The sequence below is a fragment of the Clytia hemisphaerica genome, unplaced genomic scaffold, assembly GCF_902728285.1.
Source record: "Clytia hemisphaerica strain Z4C2 unplaced genomic scaffold, Clytia hemisphaerica genome assembly, whole genome shotgun sequence".
NCBI classification, from domain to species: Eukaryota; Metazoa; Cnidaria; class Hydrozoa; order Leptothecata; family Clytiidae; genus Clytia; species Clytia hemisphaerica.
Window position 1 is genome coordinate 209,456 of NW_027103429.1, and position 13,176 is coordinate 222,631.

Consider the following 13,176-nt stretch of genomic DNA (forward strand, 5'->3'; position numbering starts at 1 on the left):
CAATACTAGGGTTTTGGGGGTGGTTCGGAACTGGGTGGGTGAAATTTTTCTGTGCCACTCCTTAACTTTGGATCTAGCCAGTCTTTTTGTATGAAATTTGACACACAAGATCTACCCAAGCATCAGATGGAACTTGGAATTCATGTATAAAACATCAAATTTGGTCAATTTGTTCCAAAATTACGAGATTTTTAAGTTTTGCCTGGAAAGGCTTGTGATGACGTCATCACAAAACTTTCAACCTCCATAACTTTTAGGAAGATTTTCAAAGCATGCTTTATATATACCTCATCTATATATTTTCATCAGCATTTCATTCTCTTTCCCCTGGAACCATCAGATTTTGAATATTTTCAAAAAAATATAAATATTTTGCCAGCCACCTGATGACGTCATCTGACAGGTGACAACACTTGGTGCTGCTGTTTAAAATTTAAAGTTTTTAAGATAGACCCTCTAAGGATCATCTGTTCCAAATTTCATGCTTTTATCACCATCTAAAGTATTCTTACATCTTTACGTGCTACCAGACCTCACTATCAAGGTGTAAACAATTTTAGGTCGTCGCCTCAAAACTAAAAAACAAGTTACATTTTTCGAAAAATTAGCTATTGGTGGATTAGCATTCAAGGGGTGATTCTTCAGGTCTAGAAAGCCTTATCTACCAAAATTTGACCTCTTATACCTCGTCTATAACCTTTTTTTAAGTTGAGTTTTATTTGTAGAACTTGATCCACTGGAAAGTTTGCAATTCCAAATACACATTTCAGAACTAAAAAAGCCTTAAAAATGGACGTCTTGGGGCTTAAATCCATCATTTTCAGCATTTTACTACACAAAATTTCAAAACTTTCAGAGTTAAAAAGACTTTAATCCAATTTTGCTCTGAAAACCTTTAACCGATACCCCACCCCTAGTGCGAATAAGGTTAAGCTTCTGACTGCGGGATACACTTGGAACTCTTTTTCTTTCTTTTGTTGATGAAGTGCCAATGAAATTCTTCGAGTGTCAAATAAGCCTGCCTCTTCATCAGTTCGTCTTTGTTTGGCATCCTTGTGTAGCTGATGTGGAGCTCAACTTCAATATTTAAACATAAAAAACAAATATTTTCTGTTTTCCCCTGAAAAACGATGAAAAAAGTTTGTTTTGGCGTTCAATATTTAAATCTTTATTGTTTACACATCTTTATTAAATCTTTGTTTATATATTTCTTTCATAAAACATTTTTCTTTAATTACCAAGTTAGAGTTCTTGAAAAATGGTATTGGAGGGAAGCAACGTGTATTGTCCAAGGTTGAATTTTTTTTCGATCGTTTCTCCTTGATGGAAACTGAAGATTGATTTGAATCACTAAGACAATACTGGAAAGGCCTGGCCAACTTGTCAATTTAACATCGTGAACAGGCTTATCTGGCACCCCGATGCAGAAATTTTCTTCCGACACGCTAAAACTGGGAAAACTCTTAATGTAGGGAAAATTTTCAGCATTTGGAAGGTCTAGATTATGGAATTTTACAAGACCGCGCCTGGTAACCCAGCCCTCGTTTTTGGGGATTGTAGGGTCCAGCTGAAATATTTTTAGCTTTACGCGCAAGGGTAGTTGAACCCGACTAGGGATGATCAAAGGCCGACTATTATTCCTCTCCGATGGGAAATTGGCCCGCTCTTTTAGAGCTTTAGCGTGGGCGGCCGCCTATCCGTCACGGAATATCAGATAATGAACAGGCGTGCTTCTGCCTTTTTTGGCGGAAGTTGGTTTAAAGTAAACGCTTTCTTTTGTCATCGTCAAAAAACTAGTAAACTAGTCGTTGAAAACAGACCCAAAGTTCAAGCTCCAAATAAAAAGAATCGAAGAGGCGAGGTTGCGTGTCTTTTCTGAATTTCAACGACTAGAAGCTTCTTCCCTCAAAAAACGTTGTTTAATTTTACAACCTTTTTTAGGTTTTTGAGAATCCATCCAACTTTTTTGACTAAATGATATTTCATAGTAACATTAAACATGGGAACATATAAATAAATGAGCATTTCCAAAAATGCAATAAACAGAAAGAAAAATAAATGCAATCCCGTACGGGTCAGACATACAGAAATCTGTATGTCTCTCCTTACGATTTTAGGTGAAGAAAAAAAGGCGTTTTAAGAAGCTTCTAGTCGGTTATTTTCCTTTTCTCTCATGCGTGCTGAATATTTAATTAGTGTTTACATTATTTGATTGACAGTTTTATTATAAGTAATAGCCGACTAGTTTACTAGTCTACAAAAAAAGCCTTCGCCGGCCTTCGCCGGGTGTCTTGTTGAAGCATTTTGTGACTATCAATTTTGTCTAATTTCTCAAATTTAGAGTATTTAAAGCCTTAAAATACTCTTATATGCTTTGTTTATATAAAATACGTGTATTTAACTGGTTGTATTGTATACACGGCGGAGATTTTCCCCCCGTTTTCAAGTATATTTTGGAGGAGCATTGTTCAATCAGATTTGAGAGTCTCTCCTTTTCACTTTGCCTGATATCAAATGATATCTGATAACTTAAGATGTTGATCCCTTTTCACCCCATTTTTTCTCTGATAAATATAAATAGAACTTTTTCATGTCAATTATTCTTATTTGATATAATTCTTTCTTTTTTTTGGAATATAAGGCCAATATGTTTCCCTCCGATACACCGGTTTTTCTTTATTTACTCCCTTTTTGAACCTTTTTATCCTATTTGTACTACTTGTTTTAACTTTTTTGAAAATATGACCTTTCATAATTTGGTTGAAAATTTCTCTGCGGCTTTTCGGCTTTTTGGAGATAAAAAAGTACTGTAGTAAGTGAAGTAGTTTCAAAGCATCATTTCTTCAATCTATGGGTGTTTTTTTCAGTTTGGTTAAGTTAGGTAACCTTCCGCAATATTAGAAAAAAAAATATTCGAATTGCGTTAGTATAAGGCCGAGTAAACGATTCCAACATTTCATCCAACATATACCAAGGGCTGATTTTTCGCCTGAATCTTTTCTGCACTGTAAGGGTTCAATTTTTGGACTATAATTTTTGTCTGCATGGACAGCAGTAACAGCAATGGTTACACTGGTTATAAAAATCCACTGCTTACGCCATTTTTAATTTGAAAGGAATGAATTAAAAAAAAATGAATGAACACCAATGTTGGATGAGACTGATGTTAAGGAGATCCAACATCATTCCAAAATTCATCCAACATTTGTCCAACATTTCAATTCCTATGTTGGATGAAATGTTGGGATAGTTTACCTCGGCCTTAAACTCCTACCTCGGCCGGGTAGCTCAGTCGGTAGAGCATTCGCCTTACAATCTCAGGGTTGTGGGTTCGATCCTCGGTCACCGCCAACTCAGCGAATGAGTAGCTTAGATTGGGTAATCTGATCTAGGCGGTAAGTTACTGGGAGCTGAGAGTAGATGTGGCGCTCCACCTCAGCATTCGATCTCCCAGGTCTAGCGCAAATAGAAAAGGGGATAGACTCCCTCACTCCCGGCTCCGCCGACAGCCACCAGATGAATATACTTACTTTACTTACTTACTAAACTCCTCTGCGAATTAATTACCATCTTATAACAATGTTGTGAAAACGAGTTAAGCGTTGTTCGTGAGGTAGTTTATCGCCCCTTCCAATTCGATTGTTTTGCTTCATCATGGTGGATTTCCACTTATTTACATAATACCTCTGCCGAAACGCTCTTCTTTTTAGAGGGAGGCAGCAGCTGAATGAATGTAGATAGCGAAAGGTTGAATCTGTCCAACTCTTCTCAGAAATTTCACGGAAACAAAACATGCCAGAGTATGCTTATATTTCTTATCACAATAATCTCAAAATATTTTTGACCAGTTTGAAAACTTACTTGATTCATAGCAAAGATATGAGAAAAGTTGTAGCCAAGTTCACTTTATCTTTGTCGAAAAATCTTTTCAAGTCTCATAGACATCAATCAATTTCTTCTGATGAACTGTGAAGTGAGACGATGAAGCCGTATGTTTAATTTTTCATGCTTTTATTTCGTTATGAAATCGAGATGGCTTGAATTTTTATGGAAACATATTCCAGTTAAGTGACCTACCAGATAGTTCTTACTTTACTTAGATTTTTGCCCTGGGGTACTCTTTTTTCGCCGCTAGTTTAGATCAAGGACTGGAAATGTGTCTTAAAAGATAATGGCTTGGTTGTTATTCTGAGATTCAAGTTAATGCATCGAAAAATCAAAAATTTGCATTTATTTGATATTTCAAACTATTGAAAATTTTTTAGAAATTAGAAGGTAGCTTCTGAGGGTGCTGTACTAAACAGCATCACTTGTGTCCCATTTTTTGAAGAACATGGTTTTGATAAGCCACAGTAAGGATTTTCTGTATGGGTCAGAATTGACCTGTACATAGTCCAATTTGAGAGCAAATCTATAATAGTGGAATTTCTTTAACTCGAATGTCTCTTTAACTCGAACAAGTTTAATGTTCCCTTCAGTTAACAAGCCCTTACTCCATAACTCGTAATTTCCTTAACTCGAAGAAACTTGCGTTTCCCGTGCATCTTCGAGTTATGGAAACTCCACTGTACTTTTTCATGGTATGTTTATTTAATGGTTTCGTACTGACTTGATGATTTTCTACTCATTTTTTGATTTTTGCAGGAATGGTTTCTTTTTTTGACTTTCAATTTGAGAATCAGTTAGTTAGCTTTATATTCAAATTTACATACCTGTAAAGTTTTGGCTTCGTTATGATAGAACGAACAGATTTTAAATTTATCAGTGTAGTTCATCTTCAATAAATCATCCTCTATAAATTACAACTCTTTCGTGACGTCATTATTCATGTTTTAAGATATCTTTAATTTAAAGCCGAAAATTTAAAGAAGGAAAGAGGGATAGGAAAAAAGAAAAATTTTGAAATTTATGTTTACTTTTTCAATCTGTTGCAAAAGTCCAAAACGCGTCAGTATTTCCCATTTGAAATGCTATGTTGAGGTAGAGGGAAAGGGGAGGAGGAAGGGCTGCTCTCTCTTGATCTTTCCTTTTACGCAGTACAATTCACTATCAAGACGAACAGTGGATAAAATGCCTGCTTGCACAGTCTGGACAAGGGTGTATGGAGCAGAATGTATAAGGCTTTGATCCACTCTACTCTATTTGAAAATGAACGTATTACTTAGCAGTTTAGTATGTTTTGTTTATTAGAACCTTGACTTACTGGCCGGCTCTTGTATTTCGATTTTCGAATTTCTGGAGGAGGTGCTTGAAGAAATATCGATTTTATCTTTCATTTTCACAGTGCAATGTCGATTGTTACAGTCTAGGGAGATCCTAGTATTTTACCCATTGAGTTTAAAGCCCAAAGGGGTAGACTAAAACCTTTAACCTTTCCCAGGCAAGAAAATGTGAAGCCACTTATTTCCCATCTAGAATGCGCCTAGAACGCGCCATAATCATGACGACGGGTAGTGGTTCCTTTGTTTTTGAGGACTGCATTTTCTGGGATCTAGCGATAGATTTTACTTTCAATCCGGTGTCTGTGCAAAAGCCACGCGCGGGCGTTCTGGATGGAGTCTAGGAGTCTCAAATCTTGCCCTTCGGGCTTGGAAGTCAATGATTTTACCCGGCTGGTTCAAAACGTTCTTTCATAGTTCACATTAACGGTTTATGGATGCTTCGGACATTATATGGATGTTCGGTGGACATTTTTTGGAGCCATGCACCAGCTGGCTAGGCATATATAAGCCTATTTAGTTATTATTCGACACGGCTTTTCCCTTTTTATTCATTTGAGAGTTTGAAGGGGGTTGGGGAGAATGGTATTACAAAGTGCGCGTGTCGCGTCTATGAGAAGACACAAAAGAGACTTCTTCTATTTGAAAAACATGATTTAAGAGCTTAGATTCTTATCGCTTTTGTCCTTATTTGTGAAATAAAGGTTTTTTTATTCAAAATCTTCATATGACGTGAGTTTGTTAGAAACTGTGACTTTATTTGAGAGTTGAAAGGATTTTGATTTACAAGATTTCCTTGAAATGTGGAAAAATCCGTTAATTCAAAAACACTGTGTGTATTTTTCATGTCTCAGAGTAGCGTTTATGATGAGAGATTAGTTTTTCAGTTCTCTTTAAAAGTAGTTGCAGGCAGGATTTGATGACATGAAACGTAGGAGTAGGAGGAGACAGTTTATATAAAGACAGAGAAAGGGGGTGTCCCGTGATGATAATCTGACACGGTCACAAATCACTAAATTAACTAAAAGTAAAGGTATATCTGATATGATGGACAATATAATTATCAAAATATAATAGCCGCATTCTTTTTCACCGTTCAACACATGATATGATGGGTTTTAAAATCATTTTCCCCACTAAGGCGGTGTCAAAATACTACTTTGGGATATTTCCTCCTCGGTTTGTACAATTTCTGGTCAAGTCAACTAGCAACTACATGACACTCGGTTAGTTTATTTGTAGCCAAATAGAGAACGGATTCTATCTATTGCATGATATCACTTGTTCTTGTAGACCGTCTTATGAAATATAGCTATAGTAAAGTAAAACTATGAGACTTGCTTGTCATTGCAAACTAAATCTTCTAAACTATCAGAGGCAGGATTTTATTCTTTCCAAGTTATTTCTCAAAAATAATCATTCAGTCAAAAGATATCAAACAAAGTAATAAGCTGATTGACGTCTAAAAACGCTGTTTTCTTCTATTTTTTGGGGTCAATCACTTATTAACATTGTATCTCACATTCGTTTTAAAGATTTTTTTATTTCAAATTTTTCCACTCACAAATATCTCTCCAACGATACCAAATAAAGATTGAAGAATTCCTTCAAAAGTTATAGGTAAAAGAAAAAAGAGTGCACACTTATCGTGAATAGACTTAAATCATTATCCTACTTAGAATTTGTGGCATTTTTAACATCAAAATGTTCATCAGAAAAACCTAGGTTGTGAAATTTAGTATTTTCTTGTGGTTATGGGAAAAGTTTCTCAATTACTTGAAGACTTGTTTTACTTGCATTTCTGTTGAAACAAAAAGTTTCTTTGTGTGGTCGATTCAAGGGACGTTGTGCCAGGGTGTGACTTGTGTTCTCCAGGGAGCAGGAAGGAAGCAGTTAAAGTTTCGGGCCACCTTCCCACGCAAATTCGCGTTGGCTCCATGGTGGAATTTGAAGAGCAAGCTCTGAAATGCTATTTTATTGCACATATTGTTTTTTTTTAAGTTTTATTGGAAAGGAGGTTTCGGTTTCAATTTTAGATTTTTTTTCACCTCCTAAACAAATCATCAGATTGCGCTAGCTTCTTTCTTAATCTTGATTCTTTTAGGTTGCTCTTAGGATATCCAAACTTTGTGTGCTTCAATAACTTTGTATTGTATAGGCATACAATAACCTTTTTCAATCTTCTTCTTTCTGCAGATGAGTGATACAGAGAACAAAAGCAAAACGTCCAACACGTTTGACGAATATGTCTCCTCTTTCTTCAACGCATTTGAGTTACCAAAAGATGGCGACTCGTTGCTAAGTAGCACATCACTACAAGGTGGCCTTGACAACGAGAAATATATTAATGACTATGTAGATTATGCATATACGTGCTCGAAACCTCCGATGCAGAAGTCTTTATCTTGGTCCAGCACGAATCCGTCAATAGCATTCGAACGAGACAGTTATTTGATGCCGTACGCGTGCAGTGATTACAAGAAACTAACCAGCTCTACGCGTCCACGTAGCATCACGTTATCTCCCAAATCGTCACCAAAGTATTTACGGGTGGATAACAATCGATCAACAGCTTTTAAAAGTTTAGCGTCTTCTAGAGTTTATCATCAGAGCTCGCCGAGTAGTTATTCGTCGACTGCGACCCCACATTCGCCACAAGCCTCGACGACGAATTTAAGGTCCATTAAGGAGGCCCCGTTTTGTCGGCATTTGACGGTGGAGAGTGACGAATATGCTTATAACTCGTCGCAAGATGAAATCGACATGATTCATTGCGATGTTTACGACGGTGCTGACGATGATGATATGGACGGTTACGATTTAGACGCTTTCCTACGCCAACAACCGAGACGTGAACGCGCGAACACGGCACCGCCTAACATTTCGATAACGGCGGAGGATGGGCATTCGAAATATATTTTGAACGTTCTGTCGGAAGAAGCGGCCGCCGTTGATGCAAATCATAACGCGTTAGCGGATACAAAAGTTGTGAGCAAAGAGAAAGAACCTTTTTTATATTTTTGTGGATGAAATCTTGCTGAGTAAAATTGTGAGATGGTGGCTGTAGTAATCTTCTTGGACTTTTTGTGAAGTAACTCTTATTGTGAAATAATTCCTTCTCTCGTACGCTGAACTGAGCTGAAATATTAGACGAGTTTCGAAATGTATGTTGACTTTGTATTCAAAGATCTTTTTTTTAAAGATTTGTGTTTATCTCAATTCTTTGATACGCGCTTCAAACAAATGATGGTTTTTTCATCAGCGTGTGTTGGTCTGTATAGCTGCAAAATTAATCACGACATAGGACCTCCTGTACAAGTTCAAGGGTAGGGTCACAAAAACTGAGCTAGAAAAGAAGAGCATCTAGTCTTTGGAAAATTTAGTTTGATTGATTTGAGTAATGTGTGAAAATTGTGACCAGTCAAAACAAACTACTTGAGCCTAAAGAGAACGGGTCCATAATCTATGGAAACCTTTCAGCTAGGTCAAAATATAGCAAAATTAAAAGAATATCTTCTCTCGCATTACAGAAATTTTGGGTTTAAGGTGTAAGGAAAGTAGTTGTAAATATTTATTTTTCTTCCTCTCTAGTTTTTCATAAAAACTGAAAGATATTGAAAGAATATATCATAACCAATTACTGCTTTTTTATGCCTAACCTTCCCGTAGAACCGCCGAACCTTTTCAGATTCAATGCTGCAATATTGTATTATCAAGTTTAAAGTTTGTCTGTAAACTCAATCTCAGGTGCATATTTTCATTTTTTACTAATTTTGCGCTACAGGTAATTGTTTTTTCAACATTGAGTTTAAAGCACAGATTTATAAAGCCCAAAGGGCTAGATGTTCTGCTTTAAGCCATCGCATGCAAAAAAAAGTGAATATTGCAAGAATTATAGTTGCTATTGTTTAAGAAAATCCACTTGGTTGTTTCAACGTTTATCTGTTCGTTATAAATGTTAGATAAACGTTGAAACAACGTTGTGTGCCCGTTGGGTTATTGTATCAAGTAATACGTATAATAACATATACTAGTCATAGCTACAATCTCCCTCGAAATATATTGAGATTTTAGTGTATTTTAACGTTTTTCAGAATTTAAAGTTTGGGCCAGACCCAGAATTGCCATTTTAGCACTTCCACTTTCTTCCATTGAATATTTCGATTTTAGAGGGGTTTGGTGGCTTCTAGGCTATGTTCCAAGCCTCAATCGAGCAAATTTGAGCTTTTAAATCCTGAGATCCTAAGGTCTTAAGTCTTAAAAGACGCTTAAAAATCAATTGTGGTGTTCAAAATTACACAGGGATCTCCCCTTTGTCTCAAATATTTAGTGAATGATTGTAGCACTAAATGCTGCCTGTGTTATTATCTGTTATTATTATTAACTTGCATGTTAGACTTTTTAAACTTGCAAATAAATATTACTCAGGCGAAAATGAAAAAAATGTAGTGTTTCCGGAATGCGGATCAAGGAAAAAAGCTCTCAGGCGGCTGTCTGGAAATTTATTTTGTTTCTATTTTTGATAGCTTACGATCATTGAAATATAACTTTAAAGATAACTTGTGTACAAACAGTATGAAGTAAGTCCTGACTAATGTATCAACTACTAACGAAGTCTGCGGCCCGGTCAGAAAATTACTTTTTTTCACCCGGCCGGTTTCCGGAAACAATACTTTTTTTTTGGCCTGACTTCAATCCAAAAGTTCGCTAAACAATCCAAAGAAAGCCTTTCCGCTGAAAATTAAAATTTCTTAATAATTAAAGAGCGTAAACCAAGCTGGCCGGCAAAAAAGACTCACAAGAACTGTTTCGTTGATAAAGCGCCAGCTTGCTTTGGTCTTTTTTCAAAGGTACACAGCACTGTTTAAGGAACTTTTGGATTGTTTTAGGTAAGTATAGTAACCCGGGTAACTTATGGCATGTCTTAAAAATTACCATAATTTTTAGATCGCATTAGTCGCCAGAAATTGAACAAAAAAATGACTGAACGTTAGGTTGATATTTGTTCGGAATCCGACCTAATTTCGACCAAATTTTGATTAAGAATTGTTGAAAATTTGGTCGAAATCCGACCTGATCCCGACCAAATTTTCAGAGAAATTTGGGGTGGGATTTTTGAATTCCTTGGTCGGAATTCGACCAAATTCCAACCTAATTTCGACCAAATTTTGATTAAAAATTGTTGAAAATTTGGTCGATTTTTGGTCGGAATCCGACCTAATTTCGACCAAATTTTGATTAAAAATAAGTGGAAGTTTGGTTGATTTTTGGTCGAAATCCGACCTAATCCCGACCAAATTTTCAGAGAAATTTGGGGTGGGATTTTTGAATTCCTTGGTCGGAATTCGACCAAATTCCAACCTAATTTCGACCGAATTTGGATTAAAAATTGTTGAAAAATTGGTCGATTTTTGGTTGGAATCCGACCTAATCCCGACCAAATTTCGACAAAATTTTAATAAAAATCGATGAGAAATTTGGGGTGGGATTTTTAATTCCTTGGTCGGGATTCGACCAAATTCCAACCTAATTTCGACCAAATTTTGATTAAGAATTGTTGAAAATTTGGTCGATTTTTGGTCGGAATCCGACCTAATTTCGACCAAATTTCGACAAAATTTTAATAAAAATCGATGTCCTTTCAGAGAAATTTGGGGTGAAATTTTTGAATTCCTTGGTCGGAATTCGACCAATTTCCAACCTAATTTCGACCAAATTTTGATTAAAAATTGTACAAAATTTGGTCGATTTTTGGTCGGAATCCGACTTAATTTCGACCAAATTTTGATTAAAAATAAGTGGAAGTTTGGTTGATTTTTGGTCGAAATCCGACCTAATCCCGACCAAATTTCGACAAAATTTTAATAAAAATCGATGAGAAATTTAGGGTGGGATTTTTGAATTCCTTGGTCGGAATTTGACCAAATTCCAACCTAATTTCGACCGAATTTGGATTAAAAATTGTTGAAAAATTGGTCGATTTTTGGTTGGAATCCGACCTAATCCCGACCAAATTTCGACAAAATTTTAATAAAAATCGATGAGAAATTTGGGGTGGGATTTTTAATTCCTTGGTCGGGATTCGACCAAATTCCAACCTAATTTCGACCAAATTTTGATTAAGAATTGTTGAAAATTTGGTCGATTTTTGGTCGGAATCCGACCTAATTTCGACCAAATTTCGACAAAATTTTAATAAAAATCGATGTCCTTTCAGAGAAATTTGGGGTGAAATTTTTGAATTCCTTGGTCGGAATTCGACCAATTTCCAACCTAATTTCGACCAAATTTTGATTAAAAATTGTACAAAATTTGGTCGATTTTTGGTCGGAATCCGACTTAATTTCGACCAAATTTTGATTAAAAATAAGTGGAAGTTTGGTTGATTTTTGGTCGAAATCCGACCTAATCCCGACCAAATTTCGACAAAATTTTAATAAAAATCGATGAGAAATTTAGGGTGGGATTTTTGAATTCCTTGGTCGGAATTCGACCAAATTCCAACCTAATTTCGACCAAATTTTGATTAAAAATTGTTGAAACTTTGGTCGATTTTTGGTCGGAATCCGACCTAATTTCGACCAAATTTTGATTAAAAATAAGTGGAAGTTTGGTTGATTTTTGGTCGAAATCCGACCTAATCCCGACCAAATTTCGACAAAATTTTAATAAAAATCAATGAGAAATTTGGGGTGGGATTTTTGAATTCCTTGGCCGGAATTCGACCAAATTCCAACCTAATTTCGACCAAATTTTGATTAAAAATTGTTGAAAATTTGGTCGATGTCCTTTCAAAACAAAATCGATGTCCTTTCAAATTTGGGAAGGGATTTTTTGTATTCCTTGGTCGGAATCCGACGTAATTGCGACCTAATTTTGACCAAATTTTGATTAAAAATCAGTGGAAGTTTGGTTGATTTTTGGTCGAAATCCGACCTAATCCCGACCAAATTTCGACAAAATTTTAATAAAAATCGATGAGAAATTTGGGGTGGGATTTTTGAATTCCTTGGTCGGAATTCGACCAAATTCCAACCTAATTTCGACCAAATTTTGATTAAAAATTGTTGAAACTTTGGTCGATTTTTGGTCGGAATCCGACCTAATTTCGACCAAATTTCGATTAAAAATAAGTGGAAGTTTGGTTGATTTTTGGTCGAAATCCGACCTAATCCCTACCAAATTTCGACAACATTTTAATAAAAATCGATGAGAAATTTGGGGTGGGATTTTTGAATTCCTTGGTCGGAATTCGACCAAATTCCAAACTAATTTCGACCAAATTTTGGTTAAAAATTGTTGAAAATTTGGTCGATGTCCTTTCAAAACAAAATCGATGTCCTTTCAAATTTGGGAAGGGATTTTTTGTATTCCTTGGTCGGAATCCGACGTAATTGCGACCTAATTTTGACCAAATTTTGATTAAAAATCAGTGGAAGTTTGGTTGATTTTTGGAAAGAGGGGAGGGAGGGTTTAGTGAATTTCACATATAATTTTCACACAATTTTAGTTGGTGTGATATTATTTAGATACTTATTTTTCTTAGAATTTTTACATATTTCAATTTGGGACTTTGATATTTGGGCCCGAGACTTCGGGACCTCGGCACTTAGGTTTGTGTAATTTTCTTTTCTCTGAAATTTGATAGCGCCCGGAGGGGACGCTTTATGGTCCTCCCCGCATACTGGATAGAATCTCACTTTGAACGCTATTGTTTCTTGCCTCGATCATTTAGATTTCAGGAATTTGGAAAAAAACAGACCGGAATAAAATCTGATTTCGTGCAGGATTTGCAAAAAATAATTAATTTTTTTTTTGAGATTTTTAACGACTGGAATTTTATACCCGATTTTTCTACAAAGAAATCATGAAGATAATTAAGACAGATGGAGAGAAAACGCCTCGGTAATACGGTAATGACCTAAAAGGTCGTTAAAATCTTTTAAATCTATTCAAT

General features: G+C 35.8%; 1 protein-coding gene across 1 annotated transcript in view; it reads left to right on the forward strand.

Annotated features, from left to right (window-relative positions):
* The window catches only part of LOC136797948 (FMR1-interacting protein NUFIP1-like), a 36,476-nt gene extending 27,624 nt beyond the window's left edge, over positions 1-8,852 (forward strand). Inside the window, exon 10 of the mRNA XM_067054528.1 lies at positions 7,416-8,852. Coding sequence (XP_066910629.1) covers positions 7,416-7,419 — 4 coding nt within the window. The 3' untranslated portion in view covers positions 7,420-8,852. The remainder of the gene's footprint in view (positions 1-7,415) is intronic.
* The last annotated feature ends 4,324 nt before the right edge of the window (positions 8,853-13,176 follow it).